Source organism: Nuphar pumila, chromosome 5, assembly GCF_984573655.1.
Source record: "Nuphar pumila chromosome 5, dmNupPumi1.hap1.1, whole genome shotgun sequence".
NCBI lineage: Eukaryota > Viridiplantae > Streptophyta > Magnoliopsida > Nymphaeales > Nymphaeaceae > Nuphar > Nuphar pumila.
In genome coordinates, this window is record NC_143253.1 from 25,176,910 (window position 1) to 25,202,596 (window position 25,687).

Genomic DNA, 25,687 nt, shown 5'->3' on the forward strand with positions numbered 1-25,687 from the left:
GAGGGAAAATGGAGCTCTGCCCTGCCTCGCCTTGTTTGGACCGAGATGGAGGACATGAGGTGGGGATGGAGGTTAAAATCAAAACCCGTGCGAGGATGGAAACGGTGATGGGCTTAAGCTTTTCCCCGCCTTGCCCCTTCTGGCCCCGATCCCTGTTGGTAAAATGTTAAAATACTCTTTAGGGATGACAATGGACCAAGGGAAAACGGGTCCCCGCCTTGCCCCGTTTGGACCGGGGATGGAGGGCGGAATTTTGAGATGGGGCGAGGGTGGAGACCTTGTCCCCCGCCCCGGTCCACTGCTATCCCTACAAGTGGTGGGGTTGTGCCTAGGTCACTTAGCCCGCCTAGCCTTTGACAACTAAGCATACATATATACATATATATATAATATATTCAATTTGTAAATATTTTTTGAATTTATTTATTTTTGCTTTTTTATCTAGTCCTAACTAGCCATTAGGACTAATCTAATGGCTAGAATTTTGAGTCGTTAGACTAGTATATGGCTAGTAGGAGCTCTCTTTGGTGTATATATTGGGGACTCTATCCCCTTGTAACTAATGCATTCTTTGTGCATTGATTCCTTAAAAAAAAATATTTTAAGAGTGTTGTGTGTGCTCGCTTTTGATTCTCATTAGTGCCCTTGGTGGTTCGTTGTGTATGTGCCCTTAGAAGCTTTTTTGGACCTTTTCTACATTGTACTCATAATCTTGGTGCTTGTGAACATTCATTTGTTGGTGATCATCTTGTTACACTCCTCACCCCATCAAACTCTAGAGGAAGTACCATAAGAAGCTCTATCAAGCAAATTGTCTCTCTATATTGATCATACATTTCTATACATTCCTAACAGTCCTTGCATTTGTCACACTTCATACATTTTTCACACTTCTTGGGACTCTTCATTAGAGCAAGGGCATCTCACACCTGTTGCATCTCAAAGTAAAACTCTTGAATAGACTTGCTGCCTTGTCTCATTGTCTTAAGCTCCTGCATTAATTGGTATTTTCCCATCTAGTTTTCTTGCTTATAGACGCGTCAAGTATCTCCACAGCTCTTTAACCTCCTAATACTCTGAAATATTTACAGCAATCCTTTATTTGACTTACCCCAGGATCCATACTTTAATCTTTGCATTATTCATCTTCCACTTTCCCAACAACTTCAAATCATCTGCATCCGTAGTGTTGGGCTTGCTAATGCTCCCATCTAGATAACTACCAAGCCTCTTTCCTTCCACTACAGCAGTCATGAAGTTCAACCAATAGTCGTCGTAGGTTCCATCCAACTTCGTCAGAATAACTTGAATGCATTCTCCTTTCTCCAATCTCACCACAACCCCCAACTACAATTTAAAATCCTGCAAAGACACAAAATATAGCCACACAGGATGCACACAAGAGTATTATGATATCAATTATTTCACTAAAATAGCCAACAATGAAATCCACCAATTCCCAAAACAATATTTCAACACCAGTAACACCTGCAAACTGCACGAAATCAATATCAAGGATGACAAACTACACTAGGCTACACGGCTGCCTCAACTACAACAGCCAACTTCCAAGTAGATAATCAAAAACTCATTTACCGCCACTTAGACATATTTCAAAACTTCACTAAATTTCACAGTATGCATCAAAACTGGTCACAAAACTTATTCCAAACAGCTTTCACAGACTTGAATAAATTTTATTCAGGCCTTCAAAGACTACCGATAGGATCAGAATTATCGATTTTCCCAAATCTGGTCAAAAATTCACACCAAATCCAGAAAATTGAAATCTCACCCAAATTGCACAATCTTGGATTCAATAAACTACTAAAATTCACCACTATCAAAGCCCTAACTCAGATTGAACAGATTCAGACCTGACTTGATGATGTCAGCAGGCACAAATCTCAATGTAGTGCTGAGAACGTCTTCTCCTCTCAGCAGTCCAGATGCTTGCTCTTGATGTGAAAATGGTTCTGATACCATGTACAAATCCAGAAATACATGGCACAATCAAGAAAATAGCTAAGCAAACAGGCTAAGAGAATGAGAAGAATAGAAGCTTCATTAGATGAAAAGAAGTTACAACACTTAAGGGAGTCGATCTCCCTAGCCTCACTACAAGATAAAAGTCTTTAACTTTGCTCCTATGGCTACTTTACAAGAATAACCCCAAGAATAACGATATGTACACACAGAAGGATAGCACTCAAAATGTAAAACACATTATAAGTTACATTCCTCAGCAGCTATAACATCACGATTTTATCAATTATGTGTGATCCGGTCCATTAAGACACCTATAGCAACAAACAGAAAAGCAACAAAACAAAGACAAATATGCACTCATCAACCTATCATACATATGTTTATGAAAGTTGTGCTGCAGAAGTTAACTGTGACAACTTTATTCTAAAAGGTTAGATATCAAGCAAATATATACCATTTTATCTTGAATCTAATCCAACGAAAGGAGTAACCAGTCCACTATTAATATAGTTAATGTGCAACCATACCGGCTCATCCAATAAGGGCAATATATCATGAGCCACCCCAATGTAAGAAAGCACAGCAGCAAGCACATTAGGAACTTGAGGGTTGAGATCCAGATGACGCAGCTGCCGACACAAAGAATCTACGATATAGTCTGCATTTTCAACCACCAAATCTTTTACCTGTGAAAGTCCGTATACAATATTATCAACCATGAACTGAAGCACCAATTGTACAATATGTTGCAGAAACAAGAACTCACAGTTTTATGCCCCAAAGATGATGAAAGTCTATGTAGCACAGCATCCGAAGTACTCTTTATTTGGTAATTTGAACAAATCAAGTTCTCCAGTAAAAGATATAGACAATCTTGCAAAAATCCGCTTTTTTTCAAATCCTTCCCAAGAGATATGCTGAATATGCCCAAACCATCAACTATAACCTGCATAACAATACCAAAACAATGATGTCAGCATTAACTGGTTATGAAAATATTCAATTTCACAATTTTCAATATCAAATATTGGTATAGAAATGAACGAACATATTAGAAGGAAAAACATTCCTGCTGCAGCATTGATGTGTCCTGAAAAAAGTGCAAAGTCCTATTTTCCATATCAATGTTGGGCACTGATGAATTTTGATCCACTGGGAGGTTCCAAATTTCCTCAGATAAATATTCATGTAAAATGCTACTGACACAATCAATTGCCTGGTTCTTTGCATCAACTATTTCAGAAGACATCTGATTGATAGATTGATGATGAATGGATCCAGCAGGAATACTCCACGAACCAATAGCACTACCTTCTGTTTCTGAACCCCACCATACTCCTGCCTTCTTCCTTCCAGACTTTTCAAACATATCAATATATAAGGTAAGGGATTGATCAGACACACCATACATAATCTCATTTATAACACAGACTGCAGTGCTTGCTTGGCGCAGCAACCGTCCTGAACCAGTCCCCACATACCAAGAGTGCCAACTTTCCTTTCTGTAGTCCTTCTGTCGGAGCTCTGAAATCAGTTTACGCAAGTACTCCAGAGGGATATCAATAAGACTGGATAAAGAAGCCTCATCTCTGCAGTCTAGCCAAATTGTTTAAAGAGAACATAAGCATATAAGAAAGGTAACTGGAACTTTAGTTTCATTACCATAAGAAATTAAAGTGGAAAATAAAGGAGAAAATTATCAGCAGACCTATAACTAAAGAAAGGCCAATGAGTCTAAGTATCGCTGAAACTGCCTTGTAGAGTTTGTGACCACCAACATGGCTGAACCAGGGGGGCATGCGAGGAAGATCATGCTCTGGACAGACAACTTCCACTCGACTTCCAAACTGTGTGCCATAGGGAGGTGCAATACTAGAAACTATTGGACCAACAATTTCTGTGGAATGGCCACTATCCAAGTGAGCAATATTGGTCAACTCTGCCAAGGAGTGCAAATATCCTACTGGAGATGGCTTTGCAAGGACAAACTTGCCAAATGAACCAGCAAAGACTGAATTGTGGCTTAGAGATAGTGATAAAGAGTCCAAAAAACGAGCAGCAGTCACCTGAAATTTTGATAACAATAACTTGATCAGACACACACACACAGGGTGTACATTCAGATCGTTGCATGGTATGGAACACAACATTTTTTTCATTTTTGTTTTTTTAATCTGACCTTACAGATGTGATCCACACAGGTTGTTTAGTGGGAGTCGGCTTTTGGATTATCTGATTACAACATGTAAGCAGATTTTTTAGGGCTTCAAAAATCAGTGGCTCACAAATTTCGAAAATTTCAAGACACTAAATTTGTGTTTTTTAATTGAACACAATCCAGGAGCTGATTCCTAGCAAATAGAACATGCCGAACATATCTGTGGGGTACAGTTTGGAAAAGAAAAAGAAAAACCATAAAAGTGACAGAACCTTGCAAATCAGGGTCATCCATACTGTACAAACACTGCACACACGTGCACATGCACGCATGCACATGCACACACGTACGCACACAGACACGCACAAAATACACACACATGTATGTGTATGTGTATGTGTATGTGTATGTGTATGTGTATGTGTATGTGTATGTGTATGTGTATGTGTATGTGTATGTGTATGTGTATGTGTATGTGTATGTGTATGTGTATGTGTATACATTATAATATAAAGATACACACATGACAGATTTAGATTTGGTTGGACCATTTTGTGGCTTTAGAAAGAGCGGAGGAGGTTGCATATGTGATAACTTTGCCTCCCAAACTATCAAATACCGATGATGCGTTTAATGTGTCGATGCTTAAAAAAATGAGCCATAAATCAATCCCACATTATAAATTATGAGACAATCCATATTATACATGAATTGACATATACTAGAGCAACCTATTCAAATAACAGAGCAAAAAGAGTTTGATTTTACAATCGAAGGTGGAATGAATGGTAATGGTCTTATGACAATATTAATCAATAGGAAGCCACTTGAGAATGTGAAGAAGAGATAAAAGCAAAACACCCACAGTTATTTCAAGGTACATGGAATTTAGAGGACTAAATTTCTTTAAAAGGGGGAAGAATGTAATACCCTACCCTATTTCCCTCAGTTATATGCTTTAATTTTACTCCAAATAAAGTGATTTATATAAAAGTCAAACCTAAATCCTTATATGTCCAAGTGTTGTGAAAGGTGCCCAAAACAGGAAAATATTTATAATAATTAAATTATGAAAGATTTATCCCAAACTTTTGACATAAAGTAACAATATGTAAAGACAGAATTTTTAAAAATATAAGACCAAAGAAATAGTTAATATTTTAAAAGGCGCAACTTTTGACCCAACTGAAAAAATCCGAAATTTGTACTAGAACCTTGAAGTTGACTTTTTATTTATTGGGAATTTGAATTTTTAGATATTTTTAATGGATTTAAATAGGGGGATATTTGCTAAATTACATGTAATGTCTTAATTTACTTGTAAATAAGAAAGGAGCTCAGGGGCTTGCATGTAAATAAGAATGAAGGCTAGGGGTGAAATGGTCATTTCACTCGAAGCTCATGATTTTTAGGTAAATAATTAATTTAAGTTTTAGCAATTAGATTTTCATAATTTTAGTTTTATAATTAATTATAGTTTTGACCATTAGGATTAGGCCTGCCTTAAGTTAATTATTTGAATAATTAGTTTTAGTTTTCATAATTAAAGTTAGTTAAGTCAGTAATTAGTCACATATTTCTATAATTAGATATAGAGTTTCTGAATTAGTTTCTTGATAATGAGATTATAGTTTTGATAAATTAGTTATTGTAAGCAATTGAATTAGGTGATTTATAGCTTTTTTTGAAATGTTCAAAAGTTCATTTTTTCTCTTAATTAGGTAATTTGAAAGTAAATCTCATAAACCAAATATTTGATTACAGCCTGTGTTTTCTCAAAGTTATTAATTTTTCAAACATCACAAGGTTTTATTCTTATTAAATATGGTTTTACAACCTCTTTTAAGTTAATCTAGTTTTCTAAAATTGTTTTGAAAAACCATTACATTTCAGTTAAACAGATTTTCTAAAATTGTTTTGAAAAAACAATAGATGTCCTAAATTGCTTCAAAAGTGATTAGTTGTATCTTTATGAATTTGATCTTGTTTTAAGTGTTATTTTGGTTTTATTTTATAATCTTTGAGTTGATTTGAAACTGTGTTATTTAGAAAATCGGATTTGGCATTGAAAATTAAATGAAAGATCTATTTCAAACGTTTTCAAAATCTTTAATCCTGAAAGAATATTGTTCTTATTGATTTTAAGTGTCTGGATTTAAACATTCGTTCAAACAAGTGTAAGTGGACCACCGACCAGATGGTATATCGACCCTCGACAACCTTATCGGGGTTTATGGACCCCTTTTGAAAAGGGTAATCAGCCCATTTGGCTTGTCATTAGGATTTATCGGCCCAATGAACTTAGCCCTGAAAAATCAAGTGGCCCTTTGGCGTAGTCAATGGAAAAGATGGAGTCCCCCACTAGTGAGTGGATCATTGGAGTTTCCGAAAGGGATACAGGAACTTTGTCTTAATCGGATATCCAATAGGTGGTGGAGCCCACCACAGCTAGTGTTATCTGCCCATTTGAAGTACGGATGAATTTTATCGACCCAACTAAAATTGGGATTTATATATATGGGTGCATCTATGGTGGTACCGTTCCACCATAACTTATGGTGTTACATACTTGATTTATAAATATATAAGTTCCAAATGCAAAATCTAACCTTCAGAACATGTTTAACATGTTCTATCTACTATTTCCATGTATAAAAGTTGACTGAAATATGACGTTTTATACCATTTCTAGACCACCTTATTTTCATGAATTGTGCGCCATTGATTTTCATGGTCTCAAAAATAGAATCTTATGATATATTAAACATGATAAAACCTTCTAACATAGTAAATAGATCATGCTAAACACAACTTTAAGGCTAAATCTACCATTTGGTGGCTAGATCCATACAAACAAGAGTTGACCACCATATAGTAACATGGTATAGAACCATCATATATTTTCCCTAATATATATATATATATATATATATATATATATACCCACGCCCCCCCCCCCCCCCACACACACACACACACAAGTTTTTCGAAAGTGTCGCTGCATCCGCATCAGCACCCACACCCGCACTCGCACCTGCAGCTGCACCTATGTGACATAGGCTGCCACAATTATCATCAATGTCTTTTAGCAGCAAAAATAACACTCCAACATTATTCAGAGCTAAGCCTAGACCTCAAATTCATAGACCTAGATGACCATTGCCAAAACTTAGCCTCCTCAGTTCAACTTTCACCAAGACAATTTTGGGTCGTCATCTTAAGGGCTTTGAAACTAGAAATCCACCCAATAAAAAATCTACAACCATAACAAGGTTACCAAGCCGAATTGCTAGGTTCAGTTGTGGAAACATATAGATAAGAAGTAAATGAATACAACAATCGAGTCTTTAACTTCTTCCAAGGGCATCCTAAGCCTTTAATATACTTGCCTTATGACTGGAATAAGACAGCTCAAATTCCCAAGTCTTTCAAATAAGTGTTCTTCAGATATCTTGATCACCATTGTCTGACCTTTTCATTTTACAAGGCTTGGTATGCTTCAGTTATTTGCACGTACTTGACTTCTTCAATGGTTAATATAATCTTTCACATTCATTTCACAGATAATTTTGTGCATTTACCCTTAGTCTCTATCAAAATATACATAAATAAAATGCATGCAAAGACAGTATGGGCACAACAAATAATGGTAGGGTTATCACATCCTAGTAGATCTCAAATATGAAAAATCACTCTCCTGAAATATAATACTATAAAAACTGTCAGAACAGAAAGTAGAAAAGACAGAGAGATGGCGACTCACCAGAAGGTATATATTAGCATCCCCTAATATCTCAAAAAAGAAGCAAGCTTTTTAATTTAAAAAATCAACTTGAAGCATTAAAGTTCCTTACCGGAGACAGTGATTTCTTTTCTTGTTTTAATTAGTTTTTAATTTTAATTTAGAATTTCATGTTTCTGCTTCCATTACAAGCCCACTGAACATTGATAAATTTCTTCTTCTCCCAAAAACAAAAAGAATTTTGAAAAATTGTTAATACCTACAGTTTGCAAATAGAATAACAATGCACTTCTGTTTTGACAATTGCCAACCAGAATGCGCATAACAAAACAACCATCTTCATGAGTATCAGTGATATTTATGGAATTTATCTGGCAAAAACAGTGTGATACCTGTTAGGAAACATAAGCCAGAGAAGTAGCAAACCACTTACTGGGGAACAAAGAATATGATCTACCACACGGCGAGGACCAGCATAATAGATAGCAGCAAGTAACTTTTGAGCATGTGACACTGCAATTGCATCTTCACTTCCCAGCACCACTGTTGGAAGCTGTCCAATGAGTCTGTTCAGAAAACAAAACAGCCCAGGTCAGCCAGAAAAGAGCATACACTTCTAATAATGGTGTTCTAAAAGAAAGCAAGCACACACACGGACGCGCCGGCAAGAGAGAGAGACCTGTCAAAAGTTTCAGCAATCTCATGTTCTTCAAGATATTTTTCATTCAACATTAGAATTTCAAGGTACTCTTGGGCTGCTGTTGCCACAAATGCAGAATCATCACAAACCAAAACGTATAAGCACTCCTGCAAATAATGTAGCAAATGTATAACTATTTCAATAACTGTCAAAGTACAATAAAAGGAAGCAACAGTAAGCTGAAGTTAGACTAAAATCTGATGGCTTATATGAAGCACAGAGCTCCAGAAGCATAATCAATAATTTACGATTTTGCATGATTTTTTTAGAAATTTTGGATTTTTTTATTAAAAATTTATGACTTTTTATGATACGTATCTTATTTTGGACTCGACTGATACAGGTACCGATACAATACTTACAACCATGATCTCAACCATTATCTTCCATTATGCCACTTTTTTTTTTTTTTTTTTTTGGGGGGGGGGGGGGGGAGGGGGGGTTCTTGTTTCTTGGTTAGATTACAAGTAATACTCGTGAATATTTGACACTAAAATTTTCAAGAGTATTAAAGGGGCGCATATATGCTTTATTATTCAAGTTATCAGCAAGAAATCTAAGATCCAGAAATGAGGGGTGATATTGTGAATCATCTAGGAAGAGATCAATGAAGTGTCCCTTCTGTGAAGACAATTTATGATAGGTATAGATTCAGATATCATGTTGCAGGGCATGTGAAGTTGTGAACTCTGTGAAGTGATGTAGCTCTTATGATATTCCAGCCAATGTTCAAGCAAAAACTTTGCTAGCTTACACGAAATGAATATAAGAAGATCACAGCCATTGCCAAAAGTCATATTTTTCTCTGAAGATTAAATGTTTGATGAAGATGAGCAGTCATCACTGACAAATGTACATTTGACACCAAGTTCCCAAGTGTATGAATAAGCAAAGGATAGAACTAAGAAGGAAATGTTTGGAATATTTTGGAAGCAGTTTAGTCTTAAAGTGTTTACAGTCTTTAGACTTTAAGGTTACAGTTTTGAAAATTCAAATATCAAGATGTTAGATACTATATGTCCTTAGATTAGCTTGATTGCTATCTAATACTTGTTGATAATGCATAAAATGCATATCATATTATCATAAAATCATGCATTTATATGAACTTTTATTTCTTATACACCCTTGTTTATGTTGTTCTAGATGTGGAGCTATGGTTCGAATTTCATCAGAATCGAAGTTAAAACAAGGAAATTAGAGCATTTTATGATAAATCGAATATGTACCAATGTGAACTGGATCCAAATCCGATCTAAATCATACCAAATGGATATCAAATCCGGTCCACATGTCCTCCAGACCTAAAATCCAAGATCCACACGTGAATACTTTCATAAAAAAACCCTCTTGGAATTGGTGTAGGCACCTTTTAGTAATTTTTAAATGTTTTAGGTACTAAATTATAAATAATTCTAAAAAGGCCTTGATTTGAAATTTTGTAAAATATTTTTGTATATATGGGGAACGTCCAACACCGAGAAAAATGTCCTACACCTAGGATTTCATGCCCCTTTTACTATATCCCTCTTTCCCCTTTCTGCCTCCCAGCCTCTCCCTCATTTTTGCATCCCTTCTTGATGTTATTTTGCTTCTCTTTACCATCTTGTTTTCTATTGTTCCTCATTTTTTTTTTCGTTGTTTGTTTTTCATATTTGTTGCAGGTACCCACTACTGGAAACTTAACTTTCGGATTTGGTGTGAACCACCATCTACCACCACGATAGGCCGACCGAGAACCTCTCCTTTTGCAACCGACCGATCTCTTTCTTCCAGCACCGATCTCTCCCTTTGTTAACTCGGTTTTCAAGCGTGCTACAACAAAAACGGAATCTCAGCAAGAAAAAGACATATATGACATGAAATCCAAGGTGTAAGTCCACTCCCTTCTACCCCCACATTCGTCGGGCAGCCCTTGAGGTGCACCTTCCTCCTCCTCTCTATTTTTCGTTCTTTAACCCCTTATTTTGTATAAAGAACCTAAGTCTTGGCCCATTTTCTTTTTCGTTTTGTTTTGGGTTTTTAGTATTAAGTGTTACTTGTCATTTAGAGCCTAGATCTTAGATTTGATCTTTTTTTTGGTGTTTTGGTCGAGTCTTGAGTCGTCCGGGTCAAAAAACTTGACCAAAAAGGCCCGTCGAGTAAGTTCTGATTTATAAAATCTGTTTGTATAAATTTGTAGCATAGTTTATTTTTATATTTGCTTTCATTTGATTAAGTTTTTCAGTTTAGATTTAAGTTTTTCAAAATAAAAATTAGGCAAAAAGTAGTTTTATCAATTTTCTTGATTTTTCATGCATATTTTCCCATTTTAGTGAAATAGCTAGGTATAAATTAGTTTCTTTTTATGATTTTCGTGATTTTTAGATCAGATTAAGTTAGATTTAGATCAATTTAGATTAGATTCTTTATTTTTGGTATTAGGTTAAATTAATTTTCTAGAATATTTTAAGTAGCCAATTAGGGTTTTTGGTAGTGTTTTTAATTCTTTATTATTTTCGGTAGATAGATCTGATTTTTTATTTTTTTCTCTTTGTTAATAGGTTAAATATCTCTTGATTGAATCACGTTATTTCTTATTTCCAGCATGTTACTTAGTTCTTTTAATTAGTAGTTAATTCATAAATAGCCTAAATTAGAAATCAATAGTTAAAATTAGAGTAGAATAATAGTTTTTCTTTTATTCGACTGAATAGAATAGGTTTAATTTATTGTTCTTTATTAGTTAGATAATTATTATTATAATCTCAAAATTTATTTCTTGTAGTTAAGTTAGAAAATAGTTGCTCTATTGTGATTATCGTTTTTAATTAATAGAATTAGTTTTAGCCAAATTAGATATTTAATCATTATTTCTATTTTAATTAGTTAATTTTAATTCACATTTCAATTTCTGTTTCGTGTTAGTTAGATCAGCATTAGTGAGTTTAATTCATTAGATTAAATTAGTTTAGTTGTTAGAGAATTAGTTTAGTTAAATAATTAGCCGAATTTATGTTTTTCTCAATTATCGTTTCACTTGAAATAATTAGTTAATGTTATTTTTTTATGCAAACTTAAGTGTTGTAGTTTAAAAGTTAGTTTCCAGATCTAGTTGATTAGTTCATTTTAAATAAATTCACGTATTTAGTTTTAGTTTTAATGCAGATTTGATTTTTGCCATGCATAGTTGTCAAATACTATTAGCCAATTTAGTCTTTTTAGCAATTATCGTTTTTCATTTTAGCAATTACTTTCTCAAATTGTGTTTTGCTACAGATTAATATTTGTTAATTCAGTCAGTCAATTAGTTTGTTAGAGTCACGTCTGGTTAGTTTAATTGAATGCAATTCCAATCTGGTAGTTAGATTTAGTTTCTTGGTTAATATAATGGTAGCTGATTCTTCATTTTATTCATGATTGATTAGTGAGATTGGTTTCTTTAGCCTATTTTCAGATTTGCTAGTAGTTTCAGAAATTAATTCCATATAGCTGAATTAGTTATTCTTGTTATTTTCATAGTTAGAAAATTAGTTAAATAGAATCTTATATTCGGTTAGTCTAGTTCTCTTGTTCTTGATTAATTAGATTAAGTTGTTAGTTAGTTCTTGATTCTTGTCAATTCACGTTAGACCAGAGTTACCGGAAGCTTCTTAGGTAGGTGAGAAGCTCGTTTCCTCGAAACTCGCTTCGAAAGCGCGATACTCAGAAACTTCATGGGAATCTCGATTCCCCCCACGCTTCCTCTATGCTTCCTATATGCTTTTCTTACGTTTCTTTTCATGTTTTTCATGTATTTTCTCTCACGCTTTCACTCACTTTTCATGTAATTTCTTTAAATTAGCAACCATCATTGTTAGATTTTAACAAAAATTTAACTCTTTTACTGAAAAATCACGAAATATAAGAATGATTAATTTTATTTTAGTTTTTATTTGTTTCTTGTTTGATTCCTATTCAATTACCATATGGATTCATTTTTTTAATATTTTGCTTTTAAATTGATACTTCCCTTCCTGCTTCCGATAAATTTTAAAATGCCTCACTTCTCGCTTTCGCTTCCCGTATCGTTTCCTGCTTTCGCTTCCTAGTTTGGCAACCTTGCGTTAGACTATTAGTTTTAGTTATTGAATAATTAATTGCATTAATTAATTTTAGTAGTTTAGTTATATATTTCTTAGCCCATAAATAGTTTAATTTTAAATTAGAATAATTGATATTTTCTCTTAGTTAATATTCATCCTCTTTATTTCGTATTTTAGTTCATTAATTCTTGATTATCCCTTTTTAATTAAGAGCTCTTTACTTCGTAGTTTAGTTTTCTTAATTTTGTAAACCTTAACATAGTTTCCCTTTTTATTTCATAGGCCCTTTAGTTGACTCTTCTTTTTATTTATTGTTCCCTTGAGCAGTGTACTATCATCCCTAATTTAGTTGAATACACCTGAATACACTGGTGAGCAAGAAATACCGGTGGATGATTGTTTCAAATATTTGGGATCTATCATTCAAAAGTATGGAGAAATTGATGGAGATGTAAATCATAGGATAAAGGTTGGGTGGATGAAATGGAAAAGTGCAACTGGAGTGTTGTGCGATCGTAGAATGTCATTGCGGTTGAAGGGAAAGTTTTATAGGACGACTATTAGGCCCGCTCTACTATATGGTACGGAATGTTGGGCTGCCAAGAGACATCATATTCAAAAAATGAGTGTAGCTGAGATGCATATGCTGAGATGGATGTGTGGAAATACAATAAAAAATAAGATTCGGAACGAGGAGATACTTAAGAAGGTAGGTGTTGCACCCATTGAAAATAAGATGAGAGAGAATCGTTTACGGTGGTTTGGACATATTCGGCGAAGGCCTAATGATGCTCCAGTTAGAAAGATGGAGAAATGGGAAAATATATTAGTTAAAAGAGGTCGGGGTAGGCCTAGGAAGACATGGATGGAGGTGATAGGAAAGGATATGAATGCTTTGAACCTCACCGAGGACATGGCATTGGTTAGAAATGATTGGAGGAGAAGGATTCATGTGGAAGACCGAAAATGATTTTCTTTTTTGGTTCATATCGCCGACCCCAATTGTTTTGGGATGAATGCGTAGTTGTTGTTGTTGTTGTTGTACACCTGAATACACTGTTGGAAGAGGGAAAGATCCGTTTTTGTTTTCTTTTACTTTAGAGGTCCCTACGGTGCCAGCATAAGGAGGAGGGTGAGCTGAGGTGGATACACAAGAAGAGGATTATAAAGTTCTCTCTTAAAGCTCCCTGATCTGAGGGCCCGAGCATAGTTAAAAATTTTATTGTTTTTGTCCCTTTGTTTTTCAGTTAGCTTGTTATTAAGAATAGTGTAATTTTCTCTTCCTAATTATTAATAAGTTAAGTTCAGTGGATTTATTTTTGCCTAAGTTTCGTTCCCTGTAGAGACGATCTGACTTGCTACTTTACAACGAGTGCAAGAACTGGATTTAAAATTATTATTTGGTGGGCAATTCTTAATTTAAAAATATTGTTTTCAAAAACTTGTTGCTTTGTCTATCACCCTAATGTGTCTTATGTATCATTAAGTATGATCTTTCAGATTTGCTTGAATGTTGAACTTTGTCCTTTAGTTATTTATAGTTATGTTTTTTAACTCTATTTTGTTTGGTACTTATTGCATTATATGCTTCATTCATAATCACCATTATGTATTTTTTTAAGTTTATGTTACTCATATTTGTGATTTTATAATGCAAGAGTTGCATATCCACCTAATCCCACAACCTCTCACAAACTCAATTCCAATAACTCAACCATGAGCTGTCCCAGGGACAGCCAAAAGGGCATGGGACACGTCATAAAGAGACAAAACATGGGCGTATATAGAAGTATTCCCATGAAATAGATCACATAGTCACCTGTATTGTTCAAGGCAATTTCTCGAGTTTCTTTCAATAAGTGGTTTTCTAGAAAAAATCATGGGAAAATCTCAGAAGTTCAAAAAAATTGAAAAAATATAAATAGTAATAGAAATGATAAGAAAATATAAGCCTTGCATTGTTTTACTTGCAAAAACATACAGAAACAAGTTTTAAAAGGTTTTTAAAATTTAAAATAAACAAAAAATAGAAACAGTAGGCTTAAAATAAAAATAACAATAAGACTTTTTCCAAAAACATTGCAAAAATTTTGTGATATCATTGTGATGTTTTGAAAAGATTGCAATATATTGCCGATAATTTCAGCTTACCCTAAATACTGATTATCAAGATATTTTAAAAATATCAGTGATATCAATGACTATGATAGACCACGAGTTACTGTCACTCCACCACTTTTGACCATAGTCACAAATATCGGTCTTGGCTATATCTCGGCAAGGCAATTTCTCGTGATAATATAGCTTTAGTTGATAAATCTAAATATAAACATAGTATAAAACTATAAATAAGTAAGAAAAATAACATGTTCAGATATTAAAATACACATAATAAAACAAAGAAGTAAAAAAATATAAAAGAAAGAAAAAAAAATGTAGTTAACATATAGAAAGGAACTAAAAAGGTAAAATGCAATTCATAATATCATAATAATATCGTGATACTATCACGATATTTTGCCTTTAAAATCGTTTCATGAATTTATAGCTAAAATATCACCTATATTTATGAATATACTTCTGACTCTCTTAGGGACCATCTCACTACAACATCTCATACCCCTCCCTGTGCCAACACTTGGGAATTGCTTGTTTCACGCAGTTTTCAAGGAAAATTGCTGAGCTGGCATCTTTTTCCCACGATGGGTGAAACAAACATCCAAGCATCATCGTGGAAAAAGTGCCATGTTAGCACAAGTGGGTTCCCACCACCAGCCTCTTTTCATGTGTAAATCCCTTCACTCCCCCACATAGAAAAAAAATCATGGGAAAGCTCAAGCTGGCAACAGTTTTTAGACATTTGTACCTTTTCCTGTAAAAGACCCTTCACCAACATGGAAAGGGAACAAACAGACCCTTAGGAACCATGCATTTTTTTGTCTTAAAAGAGCATATTGTTAAAAATATATATACACGTGTATATATATATAAATTATGTAATTCATTTGTAATACCCGATAGGGGTAAAATAATCTTTTCACCATTTCTCGCATATTCATTCTTTTGAATATGTTTTTCTTTCTTTTTGTATTTTTTTCTTTTTATTTTTCTTTTCCTCCTTTTTTTTGTTTAAAGCATTGGGGATCCCAACATAGAGTCGTTGGGGGCTCCCAACGACTCCATGTGGGAGCCCCCAATGGTCTCTCATGTGTCCCTTTTGTGTATAAATATGGGGTTATCCCCCTTGTATTTCCCATGCCTTTCATGGCTTCATCCAATAAATATTTCACTATTTTTATGATTGTGTAGCCTTTTTAGGCTTTCATATTGTCCCTTCGTGGACTTCTTGTTTGAATGCCATAGTGCTTGTCCATTGTTGGACTTTGTGAATGCCTGTGCATTCTTGGGTTACGCTTCCGCCTATTTCCTTACAATATACCCAAGAAAACATTTTACTTAATGGATATAGATATGGATGTAACCATGTATCATATTAAAAGTTGGTATGTCAACTGTTACCTAGACATGAGCCAAATCTTTCTTGGAATGCTCCAAGAACCTTCATCCTTCTGTTCAAACTTCAATACCTTGAAGCCAATCTCTAGTTATTAGTAATCTCATTCCATGGCACATCAACCATCCCATATTTTGCTTCAGGCATGACAACCAACACCTCCTCCTCATGAAATAGAAATCAACCATGTTTCACAATAAGTGTCCTATTCACCAAGATTATCTTCCTTATTCCCAATGTTCCTAGGCATATTGGATGAGTCATCTGTCATCAAGATCTAGTCGAACACCACGAACTTCTCAACTATTGTTTTGCTTGGATCAGTCCCTTCTTCACTTCCTTGAGGATACAAAATAGTGAGAAGGCAGATGATGGAACATTGGAGAGCTGATGAGGACAATCCAGATATATTTGAGAAGCACATCGATGAGAATATCACATATGCACTTGATGAGGATGACGGAAGTATAATTGATCGAGGCATGTTTGATAAATTTGCCTTCTCCACTTTGTTTAACTAGGAGCGCATGTTTGATAAGGACATCATTTTATCTTTAACAAATTTTGAAATACCATGGTCATTTTGTATGTTAATTGTCACCAATAAGGGTATCCAAGAAAAAACCAAAAAAAATCATAAAAAAATGCCTTGCATTCCAAAGTACAACTGATAGGTGTGCCTTAACTCTCCTCGTGTTTGTAAATAAATTTGGTTTGAAGTAGCTTGCAAGTCTGTGGGTTAAAGAGAGTAAGATCAAGGGCTGATATTGTTGTTATTGTGAAATCTCTGAAGCAATTGCATTGCCCCTAACAGAGTTGGTTAAAAAAAAGAACAACTATTAAATGTATTTGTCTTATATATATAGAGGAGTGTTACAATGAACAGCCGTTTGTGTAATTTAATATCATGCACAAAAGGTTTTTGGACAAAAAATATCATTTAAAGTAACTTTTTAGTAATTTTTGCTATGGGTTTTTAGTCATTCTGCAACCTATATTTTAGCTGTCAATGACCAATCTGCCCCTACTCAATATCTACAAATGCTTTGTCATGTCCTTCTATTTATGAACGGTTGCCCAACTTTGCACTTGTCGACTGAAAAAGTTACCAGAAATATGCATCCAGCATTCATCCAAACCCAAAACCAACCATCCAACATGGCTACAAGTTTGACTGAACGATGGCTTTATCAGCAAATTCATGACATGTTGTAGAAGTCATTGTTTAGCAGTTACAACGGATTGTTTATAAGAGAAATCAACATGAAGGTCTTCATATTAGTTAGAGAAGCCAAACAACGAGAGAGAAAGAGATGATGCTTGATGGCATGATTTTCAGAAGATTGATGCACTTTTGATGAGTTTCTCTATGAGCAATCCATAGGTTAGGGCAACAAATAGATTATGGGTGTGAAACTGATTTGGGTTTGGACAAATCGAGCAAGTTTTCATGCCTCGGTGGATACATTAAAGGTTGAGTTATGGGAAGGTAAATGCAAGGACAGGAAAAGGCAATTTGTTGTTTTTGAGGAAAGTTAGATTGGCATTAATTGTTAAAAACTAAGTAATAAAGTGTAGAAAGAAAATGACCAAAAACCAAAAGCAAAAACTACAAAAAAGTCACTTTAAAGGGTATATTCCGTCTTAAAAACTTTTGTGCATGATATTAAAATGCATGAATGGTTGTGCATCGTAACATTCCCCATATATATGTCTTTTAGATTAGTTTGTATATTAAGTTTTCTTTGTATTTTTTACTTTCTTTTTGTTATTTTTGTTTTTATTATTTTGTAATAGGTTATGCCCATTAGGGGCATTTTTGTCCAGGATTGTATAGCTATTGAGACTAGCCCAATGGCTAGTTATATATACAACTATATATATATATGTGTGTCTTTTAGATTAGTTGTTATATTAGGTTTTCTTTGCATTTTTTACTTTCTTTTTGTTATTTTTGTTTTTATTATTTTGTAATAGGTTACGCCCATTAGGGACATTTTTGTCCAGGCTTATAGCGCCATTAAGACTAGCCCAAGGGCTAGTTGAGCCTCTCTTGTTCCTCTACTTCTTGTGTATATATATGGGAATTTCTCCTATATTTTATATGTTTTTTCTTAAGCATTTGAGTGATAATAAAATAATATTTTTAATAGTGTTCAGCCCTTGGTGGCTTGTGCTTGTGTACACTATTGTGCTCTTGTATTTGCCCATTAGTGGCCTTGTGATAGTGTTCTTTCTCTTGTGATTTCGTTACATGGTATTAGAGCCAATAGGCTCTTAATTCTTGTAATCCATGAGAGGGTGCTTGTGCGAGATCGTGGTTCGCGGTGATCGTGTGCTTGTTGGCCTTGCCCTTCCCTCCACACTCTTTCTCATCTTCCTCTTATTCTCATTCTTCGTCATGGCCGAACAAGAGACTAAGATTGAGCTTTCATTCAAACTAAATAGATCAAACTACTTGATATGGGTCGTGGCTATAGAGAACCACCTCAAAGAAAAGAAACTTTGGGGCTATGTTTGAGGCACAGTTCTTGAGCCACAACTCAAGCTCACAAAGAAGCAGGAAGATCAAGATAAAGCTCTTGTTGGTGAAGAAAGAGATAGAATCATTCGAGATTATCAAACTAAGATGGATGATTGGGAAAGTGAACATGCTAAGATATTGGCATGGTTCATGAATAATGTGAATCTAAAAATTTGTGCAAACCTTGTCAAGTTTAAGAAGGAAAATTAAGCATGGGTCTTTTTTAGAGGAATGTGCACTCAAACAGATTCCGCTCGTCAATATTTCTTGCAAGAAAAAGTTAGACCTACTAAGCAAGGAGATATGAATGTTCGTGATTATTATAGTGTTTTTTTCCCTTTGTGGGATGAGCTTGCTCTTTTTGAACCTAATTGGAAGAGGCTCGCGATTGAGCTTAGACAAAAACAAATGAAAAAAGAACATTCTTTCAATTTCTACATGGTCTTCGTCCGAAGTTCGAACAAGTTTGGGTATCTTCTCCATCGTACCTCTCCTCCACCTCTTAACGAGGCTATTAGTGAAATTTGTCAAGAGACGCGACCAAGGGAGAAGATTTGTCATTTCTAAACTGAGCAACAATATCAAAGCTTACAAGCCTCCTCATTTTGGAAGGAAAAACTATGGAGGAACAAGAAAGATTGTGTGTCACTTTGGAAATGAACTGGGGCATATAAAGACGGAATGCCCAAAGTTGAAGAAAAAGGTGGATTCAGTTCGATAAAGCTCTTCTAAGAAGGAAGAAATGTCCAAAAAGAATGGAGACCTCAAAGACCTATCCATAGCACAACTTGCCAAATAAATTTAAATGTTATTTGAAAGAAAATGGTATTTTACACCAAAGATCATGCCCAAAAAACCCCTCAACAAATGGGCTTGCTGAAAAAAAACATAGACATATTATAGAGAGTCATCTACATACAAGGAAGCCACAGATTATCCTCATTGGATAGAAGCAATGAAGGTTGAGTTAGATGTGTGCACATACTAGCGTGCGTGCATGAATTTGCTTCTTGGATATGCATGAATTCGAACCACAACTAATTATGTTTTGCAAATATGACGGCCCCTAGATCCATGACTATGTTAACAAGCAAAGATAAATGCTTTTGCATTTGCATTGAATTCTATGCACAACTAGCTTTTTTTTACAACTACTATAGTTTCCAAGTCCATGGCAAGATATTGCATGATCACATCATGCATTGTTCATAATCTCAAAAAAAACTCACCAATAAAGTGCCAACACGTCAGACACAGTAATTGAAATTTGAAACTAAGAAACAAACAAGTATGGCAAACTAATAATAAGTTATACAAAAAAAAAACTTTGAAAACCACACCACATGTACTGAATCTCCCAAAATAGTTAAACCGCTCCAGATTGTCTAGGAGGTAATTAGAATAGTCAAACATATCTACGAACAGATGCAGGAAAAGTAACCAACTCACCAGAAGCATCAACTTGCTACTTTTCATGGTATAGATGCACTTTTTCAGTAATCCATATATGCCATTTACAAGTGCCAACCTCACCTTCTTTGCAGGATTTACACAAAGCTGATCCACCACAGGACATCAGATGATCAGGGAATGGCAGCCAAAAGTATTTGCAATCTTTAAGACTGCATAATTGTTTTCCATGTTTATCAGCAGAAACAAAATGGGAGACATCAGAAGATGGAAAATTACATGAGGAAATATTGCAGACAGCAGTTTATCCACACATTCAGAAGTTCTCTCAATCCAATCCTTGGTGCGATGCACAACCAAAGATTTATTAGTGCTTTTCTCTTGCGCTTCAGTGGCACCAGCACCATCCGTACTGGCAGGATTGTTGTTGGCAGTGCTTATCATATTCGCCTCTTCATATCTGGCAGGCAAGTGACGAAGTACCTCTAGAATCGACTGAGCAGATTGGTTTTTCTTCACATGAGAACCTGTGAGGTCTTCTAAAGACATGCCTAATCCATAAAGATTCATCTCATCCCCAAAGACTATCATTAGAAACTCAACTAAGCCATGTACTGCATGTGCCATACTTTCTGGACTTCCGGCAGCACCACTAATCATTGTCTTAGAGACATTAAGAGCCTTCACAAACCGGCTCACAACTCCTGGTAGGAAAAATGCCAATCCATCAGCTGTCCCAACCTACAAAAGTAAACTCAGTTTTACCAGCCTTTGAAAATATCAAAACGTGCTGGACAATCCACATGTAGACAATCTTCCTAAAACTAAAAAAACATGACAACATGCAGGCATCCATAAAAACATATTTCAGAGGGCAATCTTGTGAAAGTTAGGGCAGTCTTGTGAAAGTTAGTGTATTAAACAAAATATTTTGCTCATAAATGATGGGGCAATCAATATCTACAACAAGAAAGAAGGATATGAGAGTACCTTGGCAATAAGCACACGGAGGGTCAAAAAAGCTTCATTACGAAGTTTTGCACTTCCATGATGTCCTCTTGATGCTTCAGTCTCTGCAACCTGTTTTAGAGTCACATCAGTATCAGAATTGTCAGCTGATCAGAACAAACTGTCTCTAACCTCTTCCAAACAACTGCATCTGGATAGCCATTCGGCTTCGGTTCAGTTCAGATCACATGCAACATGATTTAAATCCAGACTTATATCAGTCTACTGTAAGTAGAAATTACCATGCACAAGTGTTCTTGTGATAGTCTTTCTATGCATCATCTGCAGTTGGAAGAGTTTTGATACACTAGGCTGGATGTCCAACTATCATGAATAGAATCCAGTTTATACCCAGTCAAATCCAACATAGAAACAGGTTGGATCCACTAGGAATCAAACCTGACCACTTGATAGTCCTAATTAGTATCAAATAAGGAGTTGGTGCAATAAAATCAGCAATTGCACCCAGATAAAAATACAGTGGTACTTCTAGAGCACAAAAGTTATGAATGACAAATTCAAAATAATAAAGAAAGTACTCCTACTTGAAGAAGAAGTGATAGCCAATGTCCAACCATAGCAGAAGCATCTTGTGACTGTAGAAATGAAATCAAGCACTCTGCGGGCTGAGGAGGAGGGCCTTCAACCTGCACTTCTAAGCTTTCTTTTGAGGAGAAAAAAGGCAAGCCAGGAGCCAATTTGCATTTGCAAGATGCAACAGAGCATGGAGAGAGACGAAGAAAAAGTGCTTTCAAACACTTGACTGTTCCTTCACGAAATTCCTCAGAAGCCTCTGATGGTGAAAGCATAGCACAAGCTGCCAGTTTCTTCAGCACCATCACCATCTGCAAAGTCATAGCTTTATGAAACATGTAAACAAGTAATCTTTGTACCTCTCACCATTTACAAAGAAAATAAAGGGGCATTTAACCGCTTGGATCCAAACATGTGAATTAGAGAACCAAGGATTAGAGATATATGTACCTCTGGCCCTACACCTGTGCAGCCTTCAGGCCAGAGATCCATGTCTCTCAGTGTAAATCCGAAACTGAAATCCCCCGGTTTAGATACAGCATTTGAATTCCTTGGTTCTCAACATGGTGATGAGTTGTGGAGCCTGATTCACTGTTTTTGCCCCTGCAGGAAGGGGGGTCCGGGGGCTCCCCCCGGCGCGGGCAGCGCCCCCCCCCAGAAGAATTTTTTCTGGGGCTTATGTTTGGGACCCGGTTTACAGTGGATCCGACCCGTTTTGGTTAGGGTTAGGGTTGTCGCCCTTGCCTTGTTTATATTCTCGCTTTTCTTTCCAGAGCTTGTAACTGTCTGATAAGAGTAATAAGATTTCTCTCTGGGCGGCCGTGGTTTTTTACTCTCTCTCGGATTTGAGGAGAGGTTTTTCCACGTAAATCTGTGTTCTTCTTGTGTTTCGTTAGATTGTTCTTGTTCTTTGTTTCCTTTTGGTTGTTTCTTGCTCGTGGTTTTCCTAACACATGGGCCCCATGCCAAAAGCAATGTGCAGTTCTGAGATCGGAGGTATTCAAAGATGCCCTAGGTTAATAATTTCATAAAAGAGGAGAAAATTAAATAAAGATAGAAGTAGGACAACCAACTTAGAACATGGTCTTGAAAAAATATAATGCAACATTTTGCTCTTTCTTTACTGAAGATAGTGTTCTTAACATAAGACCGAAAAAAAGAGTGATTCATGAACACATTGACATGTTGTGGATAAGAAACAATCCTCCACAATGGATTGCAGCCACCGTGTGACAGCTTTCTTCCCCTAGTCTTCTTTTATTTGTTCTTAATTCCTGACAAAATAACATGGCAGACGATGCAGCACCAGCTTCATTTGTAGAATTCTATCCAGTTTCACCATACCAATACCCTAAAGAAAATAGTTTTAGAACTAGATGGCTACATGCTACTCCAATTCGCAATCAGTAACCCTAAAACGTGCCAGACCCACAAGTTATCAAGCCCACCAATGAAAGAAAATAGCAATACCCATTTTTTCACGTGACATTGAAGCATCATATAGCAGTGATACCAGAAAAAACTTCTGCCAGTACCTTGTTTTATAATAATCATCTTATCTCCAACGTTTTTGACTAATCCTATCACATCACATACTTAGGAACTCACATTTGCAGTTTCTTATTACTCCAAAAACTTAGACACGCCATTTCCCATATGGAAATTACCTGATCCACAGACCCGAGATGGCATCTTCTCAGGAGTTCCTCCAGACAGATCAACAGGCTTTCAGCAACATTGTCACTGATCATATGTGGCGTGTCGTCGACTGCTGGCAACTTTTGCTCATCACCAACTCTTCTGTCTGTTCTGCTTGCCACAGCACCATCAAGAAGCAGCAGCAAAGGGAGCAAGATGTAGCTGCACGTGCACAACAATAATGAAAGATAAGAGATTACAGCAATGACGCTGCCAGTAATGGCAACAGGATGACAATGGTGAAATCAAAGACGATGATGATAACATCATTGATCATTCGTTACTACTATGTTATATCACGAATCTCGCCAACGTCTTGAAAATATCATCACATTCTCATACGCAACTATTATCCCCAAAATATTAGCATATTTTCAAAATACCACCTATTTCGAAAATACAATTTAGCCCAATATTGACCCGATAAAAACCACTTTGTTTGCCAATATCTTCCCGAGATTTTCTCAAAAAATAGTTTCACCCTGTCGTGAGATTTTCTCTTGCTGAAAAAAAATCTGATACCAAGATTTGTCATATTGCTACTATACTACTAGGAACTTATAAAATGCAGGAAACGAATACCTGTAATTCCAAACACTAAGATAAATAAAAAAACAAAGATCCACAACAAGCAAGTGAAGTTAAACTACAGATAACTACAGAATTTGAATGAGACAACCCAAATTGAACTATCGATTCACAATCGAACCTAACTGGGCTTAAATTGGAGAGAGCGCACTCAGATGATCCCTAAGAGATACAAACAAAGCCAAAGATATGCAAACCCGGACCAAAGTTCTCAAATTTACCAATAAAACTATTTGTTTCTTATCAAAACCACTTGCAATTACTGTTCCTAATGAAAATCTACGATTACTGAACCAGAAAAAAACGCAGGCGGCAGGGATGGAAAAAGAAGAGCTTACTCGAAGCAAGACTGCAGGTGAATGGGCGGCGATCGGCGGACGAACTCGGAGAGTTCGACGAGGTATTCTCCGCTCCTTTGAGGGCTCCGTAGGAGGTCCATGACTTCGGAGCAGAGGAGCCTAAGTTGGGAGAAGAAAATGGCGAGGCCCGCGTCGCCGCCACCGATGACGACGGAGGACGGCACCTCGTCCTCCTCCGAAGGATCTCCCTCCATTGCTTCTGGTTGCGATCGATTGAGAGAGAGAGAGTACCTGGGTGAGGGGTGGGGACAGCCTCCTCCTTCTTCCTTTCGGCAGAGTGAGAGATTTTGGCGGGGATTCGTGGGAAACGCGATGTGGGGGTTTTAGGATTTTTTTTAGCACTGTTCACAAATCGTTATTCATAAATTATAATCCGATTAAGGGGGTTGCAAACCAATGGTGTTAAAATCGGTTCGATTTGTGAATCGGTTTCTCAAAAAAAAAACTCTTAATTAAATCGGATCGGATTGAATCGATACTATTTCACCATTGGATGACCCGTATCTTTAAAAAAATAAAAAAAGTATTTAAAGTGTTAAAAAAATTAACCCTTGTTAAAGATACTAAAAAATGTATTTAAAATTTCAGTTGAAATGACAGGTGAATCGGTCCCCTTTGAATTGGCTAAGGACCGATTCGATCTGAATCGGCCGATGAGGCTGATTCAGTCCGATTCTGATATTGGTTCTAACGGGTCAGACTGGGGCTAGATCTTTCTAGATCCGAATATGAATCCAAAATGTAAACAGTAGATCCAAATTCAAATTCATATATGAATCAAATCGGATGAGATAAAGTTGAATCCATATCCAAAATACATGTGGTGATACTAGTTCAGAAAACAAAAAACAAAAACAAGCTATTTACATGCAAAAGACAAAGTTGGGTCCAATTTTGAATTGGATCAATTTGAGATCCGACTTAAAATGTTGATCTGAATGTGAAAGTAATCTGATTGAATAGATAATACCATTATGAATGTAGATTTGGATCTTAATTACTTAAAAGACCCATATATGGAGAAAACATGTCTGACTCAGATAGATAGGATATCTGACCATATCTGATCCATTTGCAGCCCTAGATTAATCCCAACTAGATTGAAACATACACCACCCTGATCCAATGATATGGTCCAAATCTGGTTCATGTCTAGACCCAAGTAAGAACTACAACTGGCTTGCATCCATAGACATGGCCAACCCCCCATCGGGCCTTGTAAGGGCTTCATTCAGGTGTTTATGTGTACCAATTGTAAAGTGGATCCATTTCTAGGTTGGTTTGCAAATAGATTATAACCAATCAGACAGGTTTAATACTCTTTGAGTCCAAATCAAATTGAACATAGAAGCAACTTATCCATGAACCAACCTGGTTTAAGTCCAAGTCTACAACTAAG

At 35.9% G+C, this 25,687-nt stretch overlaps 1 protein-coding gene across 1 annotated transcript in view; it reads right to left on the reverse strand.

The window, feature by feature from the left end:
- Positions 1-24,594, reverse strand: part of LOC149837164 (ARM repeat superfamily protein) — a 69,833-nt gene extending 45,239 nt beyond the window's left edge. Inside the window, 12 exon segments of the mRNA XM_090005862.1 lie at positions 2,517-2,675; positions 2,756-2,935; positions 3,038-3,585; positions 3,698-4,055; positions 8,323-8,455; positions 8,569-8,696; positions 20,141-20,248; positions 20,381-20,842; positions 21,092-21,181; positions 21,655-21,954; positions 23,311-23,503; positions 24,268-24,594. Of these exon segments, the coding sequence (XP_089861988.1) occupies positions 2,517-2,675; positions 2,756-2,935; positions 3,038-3,585; positions 3,698-4,055; positions 8,323-8,455; positions 8,569-8,696; positions 20,141-20,248; positions 20,381-20,842; positions 21,092-21,181; positions 21,655-21,954; positions 23,311-23,503; positions 24,268-24,482 (2,874 nt within the window). The 5' untranslated portion in view covers positions 24,483-24,594.
- Positions 24,595-25,687: the final 1,093 nt, after the last annotated feature.